General features: G+C 32.9%; 2 protein-coding genes across 6 annotated transcripts in view; one reads left to right on the forward strand and one right to left on the reverse strand.

Annotated features, from left to right (window-relative positions):
- The window catches only part of LOC106458617 (ATP-binding cassette sub-family B member 6, mitochondrial-like), a 49,617-nt gene extending 37,274 nt beyond the window's left edge, over positions 1–12,343 (reverse strand). The window contains exons 1-5 of one of the 3 annotated variants that reach the window (XM_013918141.2): positions 12,284–12,343; positions 7,610–8,180; positions 6,919–7,069; positions 5,906–6,107; positions 2,387–2,482 (exon numbers count right to left, since the gene is read on the reverse strand). In XM_013918141.2, the coding sequence (XP_013773595.1) occupies positions 2,387–2,482; positions 5,906–6,107; positions 6,919–7,069; positions 7,610–8,106 (946 nt within the window). In that variant the 5' untranslated portion in view covers positions 8,107–8,180; positions 12,284–12,343. Of the gene's footprint in view, positions 1–2,386; positions 2,483–5,905; positions 6,108–6,918; positions 7,070–7,609; positions 8,181–11,866; positions 11,916–12,283 lie in introns of those variants that run through there. The other 2 variants (XM_022384880.1, XM_022384881.1) reach the window with 2 other exon arrangements.
- A 10,816-nt stretch (positions 12,344–23,159) lies between these two features.
- The window catches only part of LOC106458618 (cullin-2-like), a 64,675-nt gene continuing 63,779 nt past the window's right edge, over positions 23,160–24,055 (forward strand). Inside the window, exon 1 of one of the 3 annotated variants that reach the window (XM_013918142.2) lies at positions 23,160–23,213. The gene's annotated coding sequence lies outside the window, so the exon portion shown is untranslated. The other 2 variants (XM_022384884.1, XM_022384883.1) reach the window with 2 other exon arrangements.

The raw sequence follows: 24,055 nt of genomic DNA on the forward strand, positions 1-24,055 counted from the left end.
TATGTGATCCTTTGTGCTAACTCTTTTATCAAGATTGTCACATTATAACACTTCCACAGCTGTTAGGACGAGCATGTTCATTAATGGGGATTTGAACCCATGACCCTCAGGTTGCAAGTCAAGGACCCTAACCACCAGGCCCTTATTTAATGATTTAAGTTAAAAATATAATCTATTTCTCATCAAGTGAATGAAAATATAAATAGCTACTTGAATCAAACATCCAATACAAATCATCTTAGTTAGCAGCATTTTATCATCTTAAATATTGTTGTAATTTATTTCTTTATAGTCTCTCCCCATAGTGCTGTTTTATAGCTAAATGAACTGACTTTATTTTAAATCTTAAAGTAACTCACAGAGTTTTTTTAGTTCACAATATTTTATGACATGTAGAGGGAAAACTTTAAAATACAACCAACAAATATGTACTATCAGAAACTGAAAAAGATCAAAAACATATTATATTCAGGTTTATATACTTAAATATCTAGATGTATGTATGTCCATACCTACATGGGGAGACCTGTGACTGCCTTAAACTAATAAGTCATCAACTACATGTGTGGCCTTTACTATTGTGTCAAATGACTATGTGGGTCTTGAGGTGCAAAAGGTTGACAAACGTTGGTCTACATTTTTATAACATTCTCATGTTTTTTATTTGAAATGAAGTAAATTCAAGTAAAGATTAAGTTAAGACAAAGCTATGATAGGTCTTCCTGTTTTTTCAGAGCCTAAAAAAGAGACTGGGGTAAAACCTTGGAAAGGCATGATAAAAAACCGCTTCTACTTCTCTTTATAGAAGAAGATCTAATACTTCCTAATCGAGAAATTGTAAGCAGTAAGGATTGGAAGGAGGAAGACAAAGGATCCACAAAAGCTTAGAATCTTGAAGCCAAGTCCCACAAGTAAACAATTGATTCGAGAAGTCCCCTTAAAAGTGTCACCTAGACAAAGAGTCAATGAATGGGTCAAAAAGACCTACCTTGCTTAAGGTAAAATTTGGTGTAGCCAATATCAACAGAGAAGATGATGAAGGTAAGGCAGGGGAATGAACATTATATGCTGGTCAACTTGAAGAGGGGGTGGGGGTGACCAGAAGCAAAAAATAGATGCAATAATCCTAATCAACTCCTACTGGCATTCTCATACTGAATTAAGAAGCAGTCTAGGTGAAATACCTGCAAAGACAAAATCATGCAGGAAAAAAAAAGTGCTCTTTCAAGGTTAGCTGACATGATGAGGGAGAGAAAAGTACCTTGCATGACAAGTTCAAGTGTCAAAGAATTGTAAAATCCACATGGTAATAGATACTTGGTCCTGACTAAAAAAAGATGAGAATGAGTACAGCTAATAACTAAGACATGTGCAGAAGAAGAAAAAAGTCTCAAAACAAAACAAATCATACCCTGTAGAGCAGAAAACTGACAATGAGTCAAAGTAAAAGACTATGTGGAAGCCCCTCCCTTTCTAATAACCAATCTAAAGGGCCAGAACTTAAATATTATGAGTAGTGAAATATGAAGTCTACTAATACAATGCTAGTTTTCTAGTTCTAAGAGCATCAGTAGCAACCCAAACATTAGGAGAAGATGGATGAAATAATCCTCTAACAGACACTAGCATCACTAAGTATAACAGAAATTGGTTCAAGATTTAAAATAGAACATATACCGAAGAGAGAAAAGAAACGAGATCAACAGAAGCTTCTTCAGGATCTATCAGATCATTCTGTTTATCAGACATTGAATGAAAAGTGGCCTAAGAAAAAAGGTCAATCCTGTTCAAATTAATGAGAAAATAGTGGGTGTTACATAAATTGACATTAAACAAGATTGTGAAACCCACCAGGTAAGTCAGCATACAATTCGGCCATAATGACACAAACCTGTTAACCAATAAGAATTGACAATGCAGCCATGTGCCTACCACGTTTGCTAGAGGTTAACCGAGTAAGGCCTCTAAAAAGTTGTAAAAGTTCCAATATTATTGGAAATATTTGTAGCAGAACTAAGTTTGACTTTTGAATTAATTGTAGCAAAGTCAGCAGCATGAATGTCGACAATAAAATATGAATTATAGTAGGAAAGCAGAGCTTATATAAATCTTCTTACACAAGCACAGCAAGTCGTATGGAAGATGGGAAAATTCAGAATTATGTAAGTTGACATGTATTCTGCACTGTGTCAGAAACATTCAGAATTTTAGTCACGTTTGTTGAAAGCAATAAATTCTACAGTATTACGTACCAAGCATTTCAAATTCTGAAATTAATTTATAAAGCTATTTTTAGTTTTTTATAGTTTTTGTAGGTTAAGAAATAAATAATTTTTTAACAGTGCTAATTTCTATGAAAGAATGAATAGAAATTTCGAAATCTCACCTTGTCCTTGTAAAAACCAGAAGGCAATATAAATTAGAACAAAGTCCCATCGGTAGGAAATGGTTGTCTCACCTGGTTGTAATGACAAACTGTTCACTGTTAAAAGAAAAGTTTAAACTAAATTAGAATAGTTTTGAAACTCCAAGAACCACAACAATAAAATGACCCATATGTCTGAAAAGAAACAGAATATAAACGAATAATGGTCATCATCAAAAAGCAACTATTTACAAAAAAAAGTTGTTAAAACGAAAAAAACAAAAACAAAGTTAAACACTGGCAATCGTTTTCGATCCAATCTAAAATGGAGTTGTATAGTTAAAACAATTAAATCATATTAGCAAGTCTGGGATGAAATTAAATTAAAGGAAATATTCTAAATTATACAACTGATACTGGTTTAATACTTAAAATATAGTCATGGAGCAACAACTTCATAAGTTTAATACTAATATAAAACATATGTAATGTTTTTGTTAATTTGTCATAAAATATAACATTTTAATAGATTTCTAACAGAAAAAAAAACAACAAAAACCTTGTCCAAATTTAACTTTTTTTTCCTTCCACAAAATAAGTTATGATTTTTGTAGTTATGAGTGAAATTTGTAGTTTAAGACATTCGCATCAAATAAACTTGCATATAGTTTCTCAATAAATTAATACACATTGTTGACAAGTTTCAGTGGCAGATCCATGATTTTTGCCAGGCAGAGGTTCAAAATTTTTAAAAATCTTTATGGTGAATTCTTACATTCGCAACTAAAATATGGCCTAAATATGCATTGTTTCACACTGCAAAAATAACTTCTTAAGAAACTCAATAAACCTATATTTGAATAAGTCAAATAAAGAACAACTTACGGAATTTCTTATGAAAATAAATTATGACCCAACTAATCTCTCTATTTGAAAAATGTCCAACATTATCTTCAGTACTTCTTTATGCTCACCTCCAATTAAAAAAGAAGCTGAATTTATTAAAAAGTATGGATAAAAAAATTTTGAACTATAGGTTCAGATTGGACAGATTAATCATTCTTAAATAATTGTAGAGGGTGTTATTTGATATGGAGTGTTATACTAATTTCAATACTAGAAAGGTCCAGAATGGAATAAACATTTAAGCAAATATCTTTCCACACATTATAAGTACTAGAAAATTTTCAAGATATCTTATTGGGCTTGATTATTTCAAGTTCTGATGACATTTTATCCTCTATTAAGGGTCCAACAAACTCCCATCTGAATCATCATCCTTGTTTCACTAGATTGCTTAAAGAAAGTGTGGAGGGGTGTACTTTAGACATAATAGTCTTGTGATGGATCTTTTGCAATGGAAACTATGCTGCAGAGCTATTGTCTACATGCATGACCAGGTGTGGTGACAAGGGTTGTAACAATGTAATGGTACTCCAGTCATTTTAACATAACAAACTTAACCTTTGAAGTAAAATGGAATACTAGATATAATTCTCACAAAACCCTTGTAAGTATTTTTTATAACTTAACATAAACATGCTATGATGCTATATTGACTATAAATATTTTCAAAAGCATTATATGATAAAAGTGAACAAACTGGTAAAAAATCTATCTAAAAGTTTTAACTCTTGGTAGTAACAAGCTTGTAATCACAAACTTTAAAGTTAATAAGTTATAAGTGTTTCAAGTAAAGTTTGTTAAATTCATCCAATGGACAGAACATTGTTTCATAGTTAGAGGAAATGTCGTGTTCACTGATAGAACAGAAGTAAGCAAAAGAGGTAGTTATACATATATATTATTTTATATATATATACATACATACACATATGCATAAGCTATTCATTTTAGTTATTTGACATAGAAAGACGTCGCTAGGCACTGACAAATGGAGCCCATGCCCCAATTCCCCAGATGGTGTCTTGAAAGATCAGAATAGAAAACCATGATCAATATCACACTGAAATGACAAAAATACCCTCTCCTATTGGCCCGCACCCCAAATCTTTTAAGAACCTAGCAACACCTCTGTTGACATACATACATGTGAAAGATAATTGAGTGATTACTGTAACTGTTTCAAAACACAGAAATATTAATTTAATATTGAATAGTACAACTGCAACAATGAAAAAAAAAACAAGTTTGTTGGAGAGATGTTTTAGAATATTCTCATTCCTTCATTTTTCAGCAAGTTTCTACATAAATATAAGTAATGCAAAATAACACATAAAAGCTGAAATGGAATTATCTATACAATTATAAACATTTATAACAAGGAAAATAGAGTGGGAATTAAAACTAAAACAGTATATATATATAAAATGTACGTATAAAATAAAGTAAGATATACAAAAACATAGCCACACAATATTAAAAAAAATTTAACAGAGGAGTTGTTATTTAAATCAGAGATTATGTTTAATCACAAGACCGTCTTTTAATAGAAGTTCAAGTCCACATAGCCTGAAGATGGAACTTGAAAGTTTGATATTTGGAGGTATTGTAAAATTCTGTTGATTATATATTCACATCTTACATACTTTTATTTACATGCTACTCATACAGTTGTATTTAAGTTACATTTAAGTGTATTTTTGAATATTTTACTAATGATTTCATTTACAATGCTAAATATTCATTTTATGTATCTGAGGTCACCAATTATAATAATTTATGCATAAGACAGATAGAGAAAAAAGTATATGTAAATTGCACTAGAACTAAAATTAAAATGTTAAACAATTTAAGTTAAACTAAGGTATAAAATGTGGAGTTAAAATATAATATTCATTTTAGTATACAAGCAATAAAACTAAGTAAGAGTCCATATCTTCATTTATAGGAGTTTTACTTTCAAATTCTTTATCTTTTTCTGTGAAGTTAGGGTTATTATCAGTCATGCAAACCTCATATAATTGTCACTAAGTGCATGCTAAAAATGTGTGATTTTAATTCAAGTCTAATTAGCTATTTATCTAATTAAAAGAATTACAACATTAAAATAATTGCACAATAAATATTTATTAAAAACAGGTTTCAGCCCTAAAGAGACTACATATTTCAGTGTTCTACATCACCATCCTCAGAACACCAAAACCTTTAGCCTTTTTTTAGGGCTGGGCCCTGTTTTTAATAAATTATTTATTGTGTATTTATTTTAATATTTTACTCCTTTTGATTGTATACACATGAACAAGTACCATTATCATTTTTTTATTTTTCTATTTATTTTTAAGTGAAGTAAAGTTTTATATTTCTATTCCATGGTTAAATAATTCTTACATGTTTCAGGATATATTAAGGTAGATAAGAGAGGAAACTTAATTTTTGGCCATTAGAGATGAAATAATATTGTAAAAATTAATTTTCAGTGTAAAACAGTACAACCTATTTAGAATTTAAATCACATTTAATCAGAAATGAAATCAAGTGGCATTAATCAATAATATTGCTGCTCATAAGCAATCAATTAAATCTCTCAGCTCTATTCTGTGATAACTTACAAAGAGAATGATTTATTTCTTAACATACCTATTTTTTTGTTGAATATGGGGACATAAACGTTACTTATACGTCCCAGAACCAACAATGTAAAGCACATAATGACTCTTATTTGTAGCCTGAAGCTCTTTTTAGGCCAGATGAAAGGAGCTAGCTTTCGAGACTTTTGCCAAAGATTGGAAAAAGTTGATCTCTGTTGTGATGACTGAGTTAAACCCTCTTCTAATAAAGGCTAAAAATAATAATAATAAATAATAAAAATGTTATTAACTACAATCCTAACAAAATAATGAAGTAAGAATGGGTGAGCAGTGAAATATATACCTATTATGATAACCACAATATTGGCATTTCAAACTACATCATCTTATGTTATGATCAGTCACTCAGGGTATAATTAAAAATGTACATATTCCATACAGTTTATGCTGAGCATACAACAGTTTATTTGATTAATAACTACAGTAATATCTGAACCAACACAATAATACACTAAATGCTCCCACAGTCAGGGTAGTACATAAGAGCATTACACCGAGAAAGGTTTAAATGTGAACAATTCTGGTAAAGATTGCATTACAACCACCTCCAAACAAGTGTGTATCTCAAAAACTCCACTAAATTTACAATGCTCCATTTTTAATGTAATGCATACCCATGCTTCCATAAAAAAAAACAAGTATTAATGGGTACAACATACACTTCAAGCCAGGAATCATATAAAAAACAAATGAGAAAAAGGTAAATGCACCATTACATTACATAGGTAGAAACGTAAGAAAGATGATAAATTTTGTAAAACTAGTATTTTCAAATAAATAAATTTAGAAAGATTAATGACTTTCTAATGCAGATAAAAAATACTTTTATTAACAATAAAAGTGTGGTACTTTTAACTAACCCGAACTCACCAAAAACAAAATATATATATATATATACAGATTCTATGATTACAGATATGAATTCACAAACAGCAAAGTTTGAAAAAAATTGTTTAAATATTTTCATCACATATTCTATCATAAAATGAATGTATCACATACCTCACTCTGCTCCTGATTAAGATGTATCCTGTTGTAAAGATAGTAATCTTGAGATGTTGGAATTCCAGGAGCTTTTAAGCCAAGGACAAAAACCAGCATACAGCATATATAACGCAACACAAAAAGGCTGAATTCAAATTTATCTGAAATACTGCAAAGGTGAAAAAAAAAGGAATTTTAATTATCGCAATAAGCTCAGAAACAGAAGAATTATTTCACCATAAGAAGTTACATTTAAGAAGATTAAAGACAAAGACGGTTGTGAAACTATGTAATTGTTCAATCTCATTAAAAATGAAAAAAGGAGGATTTGGGGAAACACGAAAATACCTGAATATGGATATAGCCATAAACAAAATATACTGAAGGAAGAAACCAAAAGGTTAGGTTTCTGACATATAACTATTAAAAGCAAGTGTAATTCAGCTATTAATTGTTACAGAATGATAAAATCCTATAACCTGAGTGCTTCCAACAGCATCCAGGTTGTTGAAATTCAATAAAACACCATCCACTTTTCTAATAGCCTGTGTTAAAAAATGTTTTGGAATGTTGCAAAGTAGAACCATTATATTTATTTCTTAACACACCTTCTATGATTTCTTGTCAAAACCTCCTTACTCTAAGTTCTTACTTTCATTAATTGTTACTATAAAATATTAATGCAGTAGAAAAATTATCACCTACTCACCTGCTTAAATCAAACCACCAGTCTTCATTCTTTAAATTCAGAAATGCCAAGTTTTCAATGATAAAATTCAATGTCCAAAAAGTGAGCAATACCCAGCCATGACCCCATGTTGGAATGCTTGGTAAAGCCCTCCGTCTCTCAAGAAAAATGAGTAGAACAGACGTGGGCCACATAACACTCATTAGAATGAATGCTAATACCATGTGACCATAAATTTGCTTGTCTCCTACAACTGTGGCTTGAAGTCCAAAATGTACAATGTTCAAAAGTGGGATGAAAAATGACAAAAAAATTTGTAATTTTAGCAGATTAGATTTTGGAAGGAGTCTGTCATCTAAAGGGGTAGAATATTTTTTGTAAATGAAATACTGGACAGTCCCAGCAATGCTGATAAAGAGGAACAATCCAGAGTTACCAAATGTGTCCACAAAACAATGTGACAGTCCATGGTTCACCCAAACCTCTGTCAGAGTGATATTTTGGGGACAAAAATGCATTTTCAAGAAATGGAGTTGTCAAAAAATGGTATTTCTGTAGCCAGAAATAATCAGTTGTAACATCAAGACAACATCTGTAAATAAAGAAAATAAAGTTCTCTAATAAAAAAGCAAACACATTTATGATGCATATTGATATATATTAACAAAGGTATATAAATCCATTTAACTAAAAATTTAACAGTTTTCACATAAATCAGAAACTGTTACTAAAACTCACTAAAACTACAGTTGTTACTAACTGAAAATTTGTATTACAATATTGTAAAAAATAAACATGCTCATCCCATTATATTTTTTGTCTGTTACTATAACGATCTTTTTTTACATATTAATAATGCTTGTAATTTCTTTATCAAAAATTGACCTATATTTTATTTAAGATTGCTTGCAAAATTAAGTGCACCAGTGTGCAAATGATCCTTAAGTTTTTTGTAATGGCATGATGGTCAAAACTTGCAAAAATAATTACTAATTTTTTTTAATAAGACAATTAGCATTGGTCAGAACTAATGCTGCACATAAAGTTTTATAATTTCATCAAGTGTATTAAGAGTATCTTATTTCAAAAATGGTATATCATATTTTTGTAGATGATTATGAATTAAACAAAAACACTTCACTCTGTATCACTACATAATACATAAATATATTTTTAGAGCTTTTCATATAAATGCATCAATGCAAAACAAGGTAAAAAATAATTAAAAATTGCATTTAAAAATAACAAAATATTTGAAAATTTAAGTAATTAAAAGAAGCACACATTTTAGAAAGTTGAGACACAAAGAAGAATGAAAGGAAAAAATTATGTTTTAAGATATTCAATACAGCAAATAGAGTAACAGAAAAAATTTATTACAAAACAAGAAACTCAAGTTTTTTAATTATTTGCTAAAGGTTATAATCAATGCTTTTATTATGAAATTTACCCAAACTTTTGTGTTAATAATTATTTTTGTATTAACTATTCTTCTTTGTAATTGTATACACCTGTATTTCAATTAACTTTAGTCCAACTTTCAATTCAAAATTAGTTTCAAAAGTTTTGATTATAAATTGCTTTAAACCAGCTTGGCTGTTCCATGATTGTTATAATATACTTAGTTTCCTGCAATGGCATGTTTTGATTCTCACTGTCATTACTGTTGTATTTTGGGGACAACAGTTTACTAATTTCCTAGGTTTTTGTACTGCTATACGAGTCTCCTTTGCAATGCACATTACCAATTTCTGTTATGAATATGTTTAGTTTCATACAGGAATGATGCAGAGGGTCTACATTAATAACTGGCCAAACAACTCACTCGTTTAAATTTTTTTTTTTTAGAATGGCTCATTGTTTTTTTTTCAAGTACAAACTTTTAGCTCATAGCTCCATCATCTCTTGACAAATTTGAAATCTAATTACAGGGTCTCATAGATTAATTTACTTTAATCCTGCCTAAAATAATTTCTATTTGAGGGCAGGCTGGTAGAGATCCTGATGAGTAATAAAATTTAAATGGGTATATGTGTGTGTCCCATGCTTGGTATTGCTGGGGCACATAAATATAGCTAATAAAAAGGAAAAGAGGTCTCATATATTAATTTGCTCTAATCCTGCCTAAAAGAATTTCAAATGCCATGGTTATCGTTTTTGGTCGAAGTAATCACTGAAACAGGATATTTTGGTTACTTTGGTTTATTTAGCAAGAACAAAGTTAATGACAAAAGACCATAAAATATTAACAACTGTAACAGCAAGTAATCTGTAGAAAAAAAAAAAAACAGATAAATGAGAGGAAACAGAAGCCTGAACACTAAGTTGCTTTTAGTTAAAAGGTGCCAAAAATAAAATCCTCCTCAAAGAAAACTTAAATCAAAACAACATTTAATGACAAGATGGAGCCTGTTGGTCCACCAAGGATGTTAAACTAAAAAAACTCAAAACCAGCACTCATAATTCAAATATCTACTAAGCCTTCCCATACATTTACTGCATTCAACACATCTGAATTTCATTTCAAAGCCAAACCATCTTGAAAGAAAAGTTAAAATGACTCCTTGTCCAACACTGCCAAATTTTATATCTATGTTCCTTATCCTAAACTCTCTTCATATTTTATACACCTCTAAATTCTCCATCACGAGAATGAATTTAAACTTCATGATTTATAATGATTTTCTTTAATTTTATTCCTGCTGAAAAGAGCATAAAATACACTCACATGCTATATACACAAACAAGTAAACAAAAAGACAAAACACTGGCCAACCATGGAGAATGAAGCAAAAGCTTACGAAAAAGGTTAAAAGCTCCAAGAAATAATGCAAGGATCCTCGCATTACAAAAGAAACTAATACAAATTAATAAAAAGTCAAACAACCACAATTATACAACAGAAAAAGTAAAATAGATTACTAACATTAGAAAGAGCAAAATTAGGATCACTCAACAAATTAGTCACCCCTCACCCACCAAACCACCACCATAAACCCAAAAAATTTGATACTTCTCCGTTATACACCCGAAACTGTTACTGTTAAGCCTAACATTTAAGAAACAATTATATTAGATTCTTTGTTTGTTTGTCTTCACACTAAAGTAAATTGTAAAACAGGTAAAAAGATTGTTTTATTAAAAATATAAACTAAAAACTAGTTTATTGTCTCATCTTTTAAGGATTAACTAAGTTTACTTGAACTTAGATCCATTTGTTTAAGTTTAAATTGAGCATATAGGCTAAATACATTGTATTATTAACATTACATATACATCAAAGACTAGTTATTGTGACTTCTAATAAAGTTATATATAATTAAAGATAAACTTTAAGTAACAGTTATGGAGGTATAACAGAAAAGTACCAAAAATTTACATAAGGTTGTTTTCTAAATCCTATTTTGAGCTTTTCATATTGAAAGTAGATGTATTACAAAACAGTAGTTAAATGTTCCAACAAATTATTGGGTATCTATCTTCAAAATTTTAAGATAAGTCTGTCTTTTCAGGAATGGAAAATTTCTATCTAAAGTTTTCCAATATTTTCTAAAATTGATATTTCTTCAACCAATTAGAATTTAAGGAAAATTTATCCTTTGAATTAGACTTTATTCAATTCAGATGCCTTGCCTTTCAAGTAAAAACAACAGTAACAAAACTTCTTTAGTAGTACATGTTCATTTTTCTCCATAATGAGGTTCTCTGCTAAAATCTATTAGAAGAATAATGTTACCTTCTTTTTTTGCATTTAACTTAATTATAAATATCTTTCAAGTCAAAAATTATGTTTTTAGGTAAGACATTTTCATAATGCATCTTTACTTCAGTTTGTAAGCCTCAAAATTTTTATTCAATGTCTTGTAATAGTAACATATTTTTAGTTACTAGTAGTAATAATCTGATTCTTTTATTCATCTATTGACAAATAGACTATGACTTTGGAAGGAACACATGTACATTTATAGTTAGCATGATTAGTCAAACTTAAAAAACAGTCCATGTTTTATTAAGATTTTACCTGTATCTTGCAAGTTGCAGGTTTCGGAAAGTTCTCTAAAACTGATATTTCATTACTATTTTTAACTCTACAACTTATTATCCACTGAAAAAGACAACAGGCTACATCAAATTTATGTAGGTTTTCAAATCTTTTGCGTTTTAAACTTAATTCTATCTGGTGTGAAAGTACAAAAAGTTGTTAATGTTATTAACCCTTACTTTCTAAACTTGTCCTTTTTAAACAAAGAATAGTAAATTAAAAAGGAAGCCACATACATATCTTACACTTACAGTCTGCCATACCAAAAATCTGACTGTACATTGGTGGTACTACTTTTGACTAATCAACATAATAATATAGAGTACAAATCGGTGTCCAAAAGACATAAAAAAAAAAGGGCCGTTTGGTGAAGCAAAAAAAAAAGTACTGAAACACGTATATTTCACAAGTTCGAAGGGAAAGACTTTATTCAACTCCGTAAATCTGGTAGTGGTAACTTTCTCATTAAGTTTTTTACTTACAAGTTAAAGTTTAACTTAAACTAAACTTAATATCGAACTGAACCAATTTTTGACCACATCTGGAACAATGAAGAGATATTAATATAACTACATATATCCAATATACACTTTTAACGTATTAAATAAAATTAAATTTATTACAAACATGTTATTAGTATTTATATTAACTACCTATAACTTTGTTATTGTGTTATTGCTCTTCGGTCACGCTGTTCATCATAGCAAATAAAAGAAAATAACAGCGCCACCTTACGCACACAGATATACTTATATATAGAGCTTTTTTTTTGTTTGTTTGTTTTTTAAGTTAAGCACAAAGCTACACAATGTGCTATCTGTGCGCTGCCCACCACGGGTATCGAAACCCGAATTCTAGCGTTGTAAGTCCGCAGACATACCGCTGTGCTACTGGGGGGCAATTATATATAGAGAGTAGAAACTATTGTGCTAAGAAAGTGATATATTTTGTTGTTGTTGTTGTTGTTGAATCAAACCTTTAACTTTTCTTTGAAATTAAACAAAAATATTTTTATAATGTCTTTAACTCTACATATTTGAAAAGAGATATATTTTATAGGTACAGTCAGTTAGTATTTTGATTTTATCTCTCTGTCAGAAAACTGTTTTAGTTTGTATATATATAGTAAGTAAATATATGGGTGTGTTGGGCTAAGGATTCTTCTACAGCAGATGTCTGTAACTTGTTGGCGATAAATTAAAAAAAAACCCACAGCACGCACTCTACTTGTTTTCAAAATAATATATATGTTCGGAACAATTTAAGTGTATGTACAAAATTCCTTACACTATGGAGGTCTTAGTTATATATTAAACACTATATAGTCCTCTTTTTGTTGTCAAAAGTCCACTTAGGCCTACTCAATTGCTTTAGAATTCAGTTGAAAAGCCGAACTATTTTTCTCTGTTTCTGTCGCCAGACTATCTGTGTAAGTTGTTGTTGAGCTACTGCTGTTATATCCTGTACTTCGCATTTCCAAGAATCGTCTGCCTTTTGTCAAAATCCACTCAGTCTGGTTCAGTTACTTTAGAACACCCTTTGACAAAACAACTTATTCTTGTATCTCTTACAAAATTGTCAATCTCACTCTAACATATCAACCATTAGGCCTTTCACTTCCACAAATATTAATTTTGCATTTAACTTTTCTCTGACTGAATTCTCCTTCCCAGGACATTTACTCTCTTCTGTTCTTTTTTTTTTTTTTCATCTGCTTGCCGCTGTTTATATGTCTATCACTTAGACCTTCTGGAAATCTTTATATCCTCGACATCAATGGATTGCACGTAACATGCGATGACCTGGACATCAAAGAATTATAAACACAACCTATGATTCTTTACTGAGTTACATAACCAAACTTGTCATAACTATCACCTTTAAAATAATTGCTTTTAACTCTCTTGTTATTTAAAAAACTAAACAATCATGCAATATTCACTAACAAAATAAATAAATTAATAATACCTACACTAAACAGTATTTTATATCTGACACTCTCTAGTTTGTAAATGTGTTTTCTCCGCATAGTTATCAAGAATGTTATCATTGTACTTATGGTATGCAGGCATACTGTGTGTTTCCTGCACATTATTTAATGTAGAAAATAATATTTATCTGTATATTGTGTGCGTAGTCTTAATATAGAACATTGGTCAAGTGGTGGAACAAGCAGCTTAGGAGTCCCAGGGCAAAGAAATAATCTGGGCCCCTTTTTTCAGAAGATAAGACCAGACCAGGCCCCAGGCATTGTGGGCCTCATGGTGTTGCAACATGTGCCCTGCATTAGTTCCACCTCTAAAGGGGACCACTTAATGTTTCTTGTCTTGGTTACATGCTGTACAATGGGCTATTTTCATAGTTACCAACATTTGCTCATTGGTCGTGAAATTGTATAAATCAAGCATCTAGGAATTTTCTTGTGCACACACATACCAGTTTTGGTCAGATTAGCAGCCTTCTATAACACATGTGGCTGTTTGACCAATAGAATCCAGGTCAAATGCAGCATCACTTTGATCTAATTGCACCATTTTGTCAAGTACTAAACTGTTGTTGCACAAGATACAAGTGTCAATATTAAGAATATTGCTGACTGTATTAAGGTATAAGTAACAACTGTTTTCAAAAAAGTAAAAATCTAGATTGGGTCGCTTTTGAACCTGTGCTGATGTGTACAAGTTGCATCAGGGTGCTGCTTATAATTGACAGTACTAATGTTTTGTAATGAAAACTATTTTGAAGAAGTGACATCTAAGATCAGGCATGATTCGAAATTGCTACTCCACATGGTGGTATAGCATACAACACAGGGACAAGTGTGTGTTACAAAGTAGTATGTTACATTAGATTTGACTGTGAAATAGGTGCTTAACAGTTATTTTAATGATAGTCACAAGCAGCTTCTGAAACTGTCATATTCTAAAAGTATTAGATGAGAAATCCTTCTGCTCAATTTGTTTTCTGTGCAAGTACTGTACTATATGATAAATGTAAATAAAGTATTAATTAAAGAGCCCTTAGGATTTTGAGAGAGATAATTTTAATTTAGTGTGGTATTAAATGTACCATGATTTCTTTCTATTTTAGCTTAATAAGTGGACAATTTAGTTAATCAAAATTGTTTACACTTAAATATGTCTAGCATGCATGTAGATTGAAATGTTTAAAGAAACCAGTTCTGAGCTGTAACGACATTACTGTTTGTGTTAGTTATAAATTGTCAAGGGGGATTATCTGTGGTATTTCTATACTCTCCCAAGGAAGGTGTCACTGGAAAATTATTTTGATCTGTGTTTTCTATTAACAATGGTTGAATACACATTTAGAAATAACTGGAAGTTACATACTCCATATATCTACTTGTGGGATGATAACGTAATTTGGGAAACACATGCACTATAAAAGCATTGATCTTTTTTGTAAAGATATTTAGTGGTTAGTTTTTTCCTTTATAGCTGAATTTTATAAAATCTTAACATGTTCTAATGGCGAGAATACTTTCAATATAAAAAGTGTAATGCTGTCACAGTGCCCTATGCGTTTGTTACCTGTCTGAGTTATATGGTTATCTTGTCCATACAGACAAATATAGTTCTATTTTGAACAATCTCTCTTCTAAAACACAGTCAGGTCAGAAATATAGATTACCTCATGAAACTAATTATTGCAGTTACTTTTTGCAGCTGAAGGTTATCAATGTACTTGTGGTATGTAGGCACACTGTATGTTTCCTACCCCTTATTTGATGTAGAAAATTGCATTTATCTATATATTGTATATGTAATTTAATATAGTATATTGGTCAAGGGAACCATTTAATCTTTCTTGTCTTAGTTAAATACTCAGTTGGATTACTTAACCTGTACTGTCTTGTAGGAAATATTCCTGCAAATTGGAGCACTGTATGAAAATACAGTGATGTTTTCTACTGACATGTGAAGTGATTCCTCAACGATACAACAAGCCTTATTTTGTAGTGAGCATGACCATCCGTCATGTGGATAGCCCTTTGCCTAGAGAAGAATGGCATTTTTATTTTTCGTATATATGTTGCCTTGTTTTCTCAGGTTGGAACAAAATTTAAAACTGAGATGTTATAAAATTTAATTAAAAATAGATACAGCTTTTAACAGAGATAGATAATACAGATTTTAACAGAAATAGATAATACAGATTTTAACAGATTTAGAGAACCTTTTGTAACAGGCGCCACATGAAACACGTATCTTAAAACTTCCATTGTTGCTTTATTGAAATAAAGAATTTTTCACTAAGTTGTGTATTGTGTCCAGTCTCGTTATTTTATTTCAACCAAATGGAGTTTGAGGAATTAATATCTTACACAGCAAAACAAATTCCATTGAATCTACTGTTATCCTATGGTTCCTTCCCAATTACTCACAGGGAAACCAGTGAGCCTAAGAAAACTATAAAGCAAGTAGGGAGGAGAAAATTTGGCTCCTGATTACAGGATTTGTTTCTGTGGAGTGTCTGTTTTTCTCCTGATGAGTGTATTTGCCTGTATTCTTCTGAACTCTTACATTATTAAGTTGAAGCTTTGTATTTGAGGAAATCGCATTTTTCATGGATCAAAGGACTTAACCAGGAGAAAAAGCTAAACACTAAGGGCATAAGGATATCAAAGTTTAGTTTAGTTTGTAGTTATGCACAAAGCCACACAATGGGCTATCTGTGCTCTGCCCACCCCAAGTATCAAAACCCGGTTTCTAGCACTGTAAGTCCTCAGAGGATATCAAAGAGAGTTGTCGGTCTAGGGGAAGTCCGCTTCCGGATGTTCAACACTTCCCGATTTTGCAAAGGTCCTTGACAGGAAGGAGAAATGTCAGAATCTGGTATACCTACAATGGCTGATTATGCTCTTCCCTAAGGTTTAAACTCAATCCACAGGAGATATAGATGAGTGAGGATCATCATGTTGGTGCTTCACCTGATGAATCTGAGACTAGACAGAGTAGTCTCCACAGGACACTAAGGGATTTGCCAACCATAGTCTGTTTCATCAGTGGTGAGAACAGAATGGTGAAGGTGGAGATCCATGGGGCAGTAGTGAGCCTCTGTGTGATAGAATGTATACTGCCAGGGCATCCAAATGCTACGGTGAAGCCTGGGTTCTTGCAGAGCCAAAGGAGTAACTACTTCTGGTAACTCACCATTCTGTAACCCAAGGGCAGTGATATAAATTCTTCTGCACCAACCCACTCCATCACACCTCAAAGTTTAGGACATCTCTGCCGAGTGTTGACCAAGAGTTTGTGTTTGAGAGACTTATGCAAAACCCACAGGTAACTGTGATAGAGACAAAATTATCACAACCCCTATGTTTAAGGGTGTGGCAAAAGAGGGCCCGGACCATTTCAGGTAAGCCATTGACTGGAATATCTGGACTTAGGAACAGACAATGCAATACCAGGTTCGGAGTTTAGGTGATCCATCCCTTGTCATCATTGCACTAATAGATTTGCTAGCCAATCAAATTCTGAGGACTGGGTGGAACTTGATATCTACCCATAAAGATACAAGGATGAGAGATATATTTCGTGGTTTATTCTGGAGCTCTGAGAACACTGGTTTGTCTCACTACTCTGTTCAGTTAACACTGACTTAATTCTGGTGAATGGTGATATAATATATGTTAACTGAAGAGGACTTTCTCTGACTACATCTAGGTCATGCAAACCACTGAATGAAGGTTACGATTATCAAACATGGCTTCTGTATTAGTATCCTCAGGAACAATGTACTGTAAAAAGTATTTTGTCAGTTTTGCCTGGTCAAAAGGTGAGCTGCATTACCATGGAGACACCATTCAGATTGTGTCAGGAACAATGAAATTCATGGGCTTATGATGTGTAGGGAGTCACACTACCTCTGTGTACACAAGGTTTAGTGTATTTTCACCCTGTAATATAGCTATAGAGCCAATGGATGAAATGCACTGTTTTCTTTCGAGAAAGCAAGAAGCATTAGCTTGGACAGTGATCTATCTGAGGCGGGATGAAGTTCCAGTGTTGTTCTGTAATTATGGGCAGTTAGTTATCCAGCTCCCCACTACAATGACCATTGGAATGACAAGTGAAGTGGAGATAATCAAACCTAGCAACATCACTCGTGTTACTTCTATTGTGCCATGTCTGAATTCGAATACTTCGCCGCCAACGACTCTGAGACTGGTGGTTGTTAATTGTGCAAACAATTTCGATCCAACACAGTAACCGAAACTTAAAACTTAGTGACCTGTTGGCTGAATTTGCTGATGTATTTATACGGCCAGAAGACTGGTGAGTTCAAACAAAAATAACTGCATATGTCATAGATATAGGTGAAGCACATCTCATTAAACAACTGCTACACATGTTTCTATGGAACAATATAGATGTAGCCAGTATAAAAATACAGTGGATATTAGATAAGACAATCATACAGCATTCAGGTATTGTGGTTTTCTCCAGTAGTGATCGTCAAGAAGAAGGAGAGTATGACTAGGCTTTGTGTTGATTTCAGATGGGTGAAAGCGGTAATTCACGTTGAAGCCTTACCAATCCTGCAAAATTAATGTGTGAGTGTATTGGAAAGCACCTTATACCTGACATCTGTATACTAGTAAGTCGAACTGGATGACAAGAGCATACCTAACATAACTTTAAACACTCGAGATGGCTTGAATGAGTTTTGCATTATGCCATTTGGTCTGTATATTGCAGCCACTATTTTTGAGAGATCAATGGAGCTTATATTGAATGGATTAAAATGGGAAGGATTCCTGTTTATGCCAGCAAAGTCTTGTTGTTTGCTGCATATTCAATTTTGATGCTGAGATTGTCAGGCTTAAAGTTGAAGCCAGGAAAGTGTGCACTTCTGTGCACATAGATGGAATTTCTCAGTCATATTGTGAGAAGATCAGTCTTTGTTGATCATGTGAAGAACGCAATAGTTTGAGGCTAGCCTCAACTTGTGACTATATTAAAAGTCCACAGTTTCTTGGTTTAATGTTGTATTACTAATGCTTTGTGACTAACTTCTCCAAGATTCCTGTTCCTAAAGCACACTTTAGTGAAAGTTCCATTGCTGGCCTATCTATGGAAGAACTGTGAGTTCTTGTTGGATACTGATGCTTATGATAGTGCAATTAGGGCGGTGTTATCACAGTTGCAGAATGAAGTGGAATATGTGATAGTGTATGGTAGTATGGTAGAAATTCACCATTCAGGTGCATCATATATCACTGAAGTAGCTTATACATTTAAAAATATGGGAGGGGCAATTGTACATTATATAACAACACACAGGAGTATGAGTATATATTTTATTCTCTGGGTCCACAACACAGAAATGCTAATGGTTTGTCCGTTTCATGAAGGTTCAGATCCTAGTCATGAACACAGCGTAGGGTTAAAGCTATTTATATTACTGATGTCAAATTTTATAGTAGTGAATCCCACTAATGATTTAATACTGTGACTAACCCTTCAGAAGCTCCAGGTAGAGCAACTTAAGTGGCGCGAGAACTGGCATGAATGCTCCTCATCATGTAGCATGATGAAACATGGCCAGTACAGGCTGAGGAGTGTAGCACAGTTGCACATACCCTGTGACACATGTAAAGCATCTATAAGTGTAGAAAGGTATGCTATACCATTGTTATCAACAACTGGATTCATTTACATAAGCATATTCAAACGACTCTAAACAGAAAACAGTAACAATTAGGGATGAACTGGCACAAAATATTTGAAACAGAGGGGTAAGGAAAAGTGTGGGGTTTTCTTTGTTAAAGGGTATTTGCGTTTCCTACTTTCTTAATTGATGCTGACTCCAGAATTATCTCCTGCAGAGGAAACCAAACAATTCGCTTTTGGAGTTTATTCAGTGAGTTATTTTATCTGGGCGACACACACTGTACAGCACTCATACCAGTGTTACATATCTCAACTTACTTTCAAGCATAAGAGCAGGTTACATTTTGGTGCATTCCAGTCTTTGTGTTGTGCAAATTCTGGAGTATTTCATGCTGCAGAGTTATGGGGACCACTGGTTGCAGCATTGTCTGTGCACCATACCTTGTGGGTTGATAGCCATGATACAGCACACCTTCTTGCACCAACTGTTTGTAGAGGTGCCACAGGTTACATGTATCGGTGCTAAATGTTTCTATTAGTACTGTCTGGCTTAACCCATGCTTCTCCCAAAAGCATTAACTTCGGTATCCATCCTTCAATGGAGTCATTTACCTCATGACCAGCTCTCAGTATGGGCATAAACCAGGATTAGGACATTCCACAAGCAGACAAGGTCTCACCATGTGGTGAGATAGTCCACCTGTGTTTCCGTGTACTGGGCCTGGGCGATGAACAATGACAAAGTCAAATTATTGCAATGTCATTACACAATGTGCTATCATTCTTTCTGTTTTTTTAAAGTTTATTACAATTTCAGCAAAACATGGTCTACCCAGATGGTGATCTCCCTACCAATAATGTTTTATGAAGACAGTTACAGCAAGCAGCATTTTCTTTGTTCCATGATATCTGTATTTGGGAGATGTGAACATATTACTAGCATATGTGATTAGATGTTCCACTCCATTCTGCAATGCCAATAAAACTGCTATTACTTCTTTTTTGCTGGTGAAACTTACAGTCCTAATGGAGATAGCAAAGTTCGGGATTGTTTGTTTTGAATTTCCTGCAAAGCTACACGAGGGCTATCTGTGATAGTCATCCCTAATTTAGAAATGATTAACTAGAGGGAAAGCATCTAGTCAACATCACCCATCACCAACTCTTGGATTATTCTTTACCAACGAATAGTGGGATTGATCATCACATTATACACCATAACAACTGGTTTTGTGATGGGAATTTAAATCCAAGACCCTCAGATTGCGAGTCGAGCGCCCTAATCCCCAAGCCATGGAGCTTTAGAAATCAAAATGGCTGATGACATTCCATGCTTCATCCAAAATGCACTTCAAATTTTATAAAAACTGAGATTGGTGCTGCTATTTTTGAGAAATTAACCCCAAATTGTCTAAAGCATGATGCTAAACCAGGGAATGTGTGGACTTCTCGCTTCTTTAGGGACAATGACAATCTCTCACCATAGTTATTTTAGCTAAATCCATCGAAACTCTATCTCTCCTCTACAATTTGACTGAGAAATTCCACTTCCATTCACAGGAGCAAACATTTCCCTGGTTTCAATTTCAAGCTTGCCTTTTGTATGTGCTATAATATCATCTTCAGGTCCTCGGATGCAGACTCAATTGTGTGTCCAAACATCAAAACATATCAGCAATTAGGAATCTCTCCTATTCCAGTCCCTTGAAATTTAGCTTTTTTAGCTGCAATAATGCAGCTTGTGCATTACACAGACTGAATGACATGACATGGAATTAATAGATACCATTTCTTGTGCTAAAAGAAAACTTATATCTGCTCTCAATGTCAAGCTCGATTCGCCAATATCCATATACCAAAACCAATATTTTACACTAGGTGGAGTCTTCTAGAACATCCAGCCATTCATCTGTAAAAGAAAGGCATTAACATGAGTTACCTTATTCGCCAACCAGAAGTCAATGTAAAACCTTCCTTTTTCCAACTGGAGATGACCAAACACTTTCTGAAGGCTGTAAGACTGTCGTGCAAAATTTACTGCATTTCAGTGCTTGCAACCTACCTAGTGGTCCAAGGATGTTGGTTTGGTTGTTAATTTATGAGACATCTATTAACTGTGAATATATGGTGCTGAGTCACCATTGTTTATCCCAATTGGCCATATATGCTCATAAACAGATCAGCGTATTTGTCTAATATGTCATTAAGTTTCTTTTGCCGTGTTGGGTCCATACTGTCAGCACAATCATCAACCAACACCTTCAAGTGTGTTGGTAGCCTCGCGTTTGCTCTCGCTCATTGTGCAGTGAATGTAACCTTAGCATTACTACTGGCATTGATTACTTCTACCTTCACTTACCATACTTATGACCATTATAAGCTCCATCTGGATAGACAATCATCCATATTTACAAGGTAAAGCCAGAACTGCCTGATCTAACGCTGCCTGCTTTTGGGCAGTAAACAGTTTATTTCATCTATGGCTTCTATAAGCAGACTGCATGGCAACAACATATTAGACCTTGTCCATATTATACAATGGAATACCATTTGCATACATGAAGGTAATATTATTCCCTTAACTTCATACACTCATGCATTATTCTGTTCTTGGGCTTTATATGGGCAGCATTGGATGACTTTCCCGGAGAACATCGGCTCATCTATTGAATGGGTAATTCTGACTGTCAAAATTCACAGTATGTTCTTCCCGATAATGCCTATCCCAAATCATAAAGAACCATTCTCATTCTGTGGGCACTACGTCCTAGACTAAGAAACTAAGCCAGAGATTTATCTTTCTTCTAACATTTAGCCTCGTCATTCATCATAACAAAGTCTATATTTACTGACTGACTCCAATGGTGGTCTCACTCAGACGGCTTGAAAAATTGTGAGGTATATTAAGGTTTATTCTACTCCTGTGTCAACAAGGGATTTACCTTTCATCCTTGCACTCTTATCACCACAAACCTAACAACACCCAGGCGTGACAGAGCTGAGCTGATTACTAAATAGTTTGATTCAAGCTGCCTGTTGTGCTCTCCCAAGCTGGTGGCCAAGCCCAAATTGGGCTTCGTATATTTTCCAAAACATTTCATCTACCACTTTTTTACTGTTCTTCACAGACATGCTGATATAATGGCCAACGTCAATATCCTTGTCTATTTTGCTTTTCGGTAAAACGCTGATATTGTGAGTTAGTCAGCATCTGCTGAGCCATTGGCGGGAACTGATAGCTCTACTATCTTTGTTGTGCTGCATAGAACAGTCAGTTCTTTTTACAGTGCCACAAAATTTGTTGCTGACCACAAAGCTATCTAATGAGCTATTTGTGCTGCATCCAACAGGAGTTTAAGAGTGATGATGTTCCTCACTCCCAGGTGATGTCATGTAAGGTCATTGGGAAACCTACCAAGCAGCTTATTGAACAAGATATCCTCCCAATCTGCAGAGGCAATTGCCAGGTATACCTTCCTGTGCAAATGGCACAGACAATCTACACAGGCAGCCAGTATCTTAGTGCCAGTCTTCTTAACTTTGAATTTGGCCCAACTGACTACCTGATTTTCTACTTGCTAAGGTATTAACCGTCACTCTTATAACGCACACGGCTCACCAGCTCCAAAATATAGATTATAGAACTTTAGCACAGGGCCAACACCCATCCCACATATTTAAAGTTGACATAATATTAACAGTAATACCATGAGCTTTGAAGTGTGTTTATACAATAAGTAGACACAATAGCATGCAATATATATATTTCAATTAATCAATTATAAATTTCTTCAAAATATTTACTTGTTTCTCAAACTAATGAATAATAATTTTAAGTAGTACTTTATTTTATTTTTGAAGTAATTTATTATACCATTAATAGAGGGATGCCAGTTTTGCATGTTATATTGGACGTGCAACTTTTAGGCTTCAATTACAGAAGGTAAAATTTCGCTTGTTTATTAGTTTAGAACTCAACAATTTTAGCTTTAAAGGTTCATGGGAGTTTTGATTACGGTTTTAATATTGGATCCGTATGATGCTAAAATTTTAAACAATATTTTAGGTATAGAGACAAATAAAATCTTGCATATGCTTTTAATCTTTGTATTGTATTTGTAATAATAAATATGTGTGAGAGAAAAATTCAAAAAGCTTGCCTTAGTATTCTCAAAATTGTATTTAAATTATTTAAAGGTAGTACCCGAATTTCTTAGCTTTTCTCGAGTTTTCTAACGTTAGATCTTACAATCTAATTTACAACCGATGTAACAAACAGTATATAACTTGCTAAGGTATTAGTGGTTAACTTAGATTGGGCGGATGAGGTGACACTGACATTAATTTTACCGTAGGGTTTTGTCCTTTATTGAAATTGAATTATAAAAGTCGCTATGGTATAAATATGGATTTGAAAATTTACTATTTTTAATTTACAAAATTAATGTGTTGTAATATTATTATCTGAAAGAGGATACTAAACTTAACCTGTCTTTTTAATAACAGTAACAGTTAGAACTTTGACCAAGTGCGTTTATCATATAAATTAAGTATTTTACTATCTTATTATTACCAAAGAATAATCTGCTTTCTTATAAGTTATAATCTTAATTTGATCTATGTCATACTATTAATAATAATAATAATTACCATGCTTGTTTCAATATTGCTTAATTCATTTGAAATAAAAAATTGTACTGTTGTATGGAAATATATCAAAATATAAATAAACAAGTATGGTAAATATAATCATAAATAATAAATTTAAAATCATTAAATATATCA

Source organism: Limulus polyphemus, unplaced genomic scaffold (assembly GCF_000517525.1).
Source record: "Limulus polyphemus unplaced genomic scaffold, Limulus_polyphemus-2.1.2 Scaffold493, whole genome shotgun sequence".
Lineage (NCBI taxonomy): Eukaryota > Metazoa > Arthropoda > Merostomata > Xiphosura > Limulidae > Limulus > Limulus polyphemus.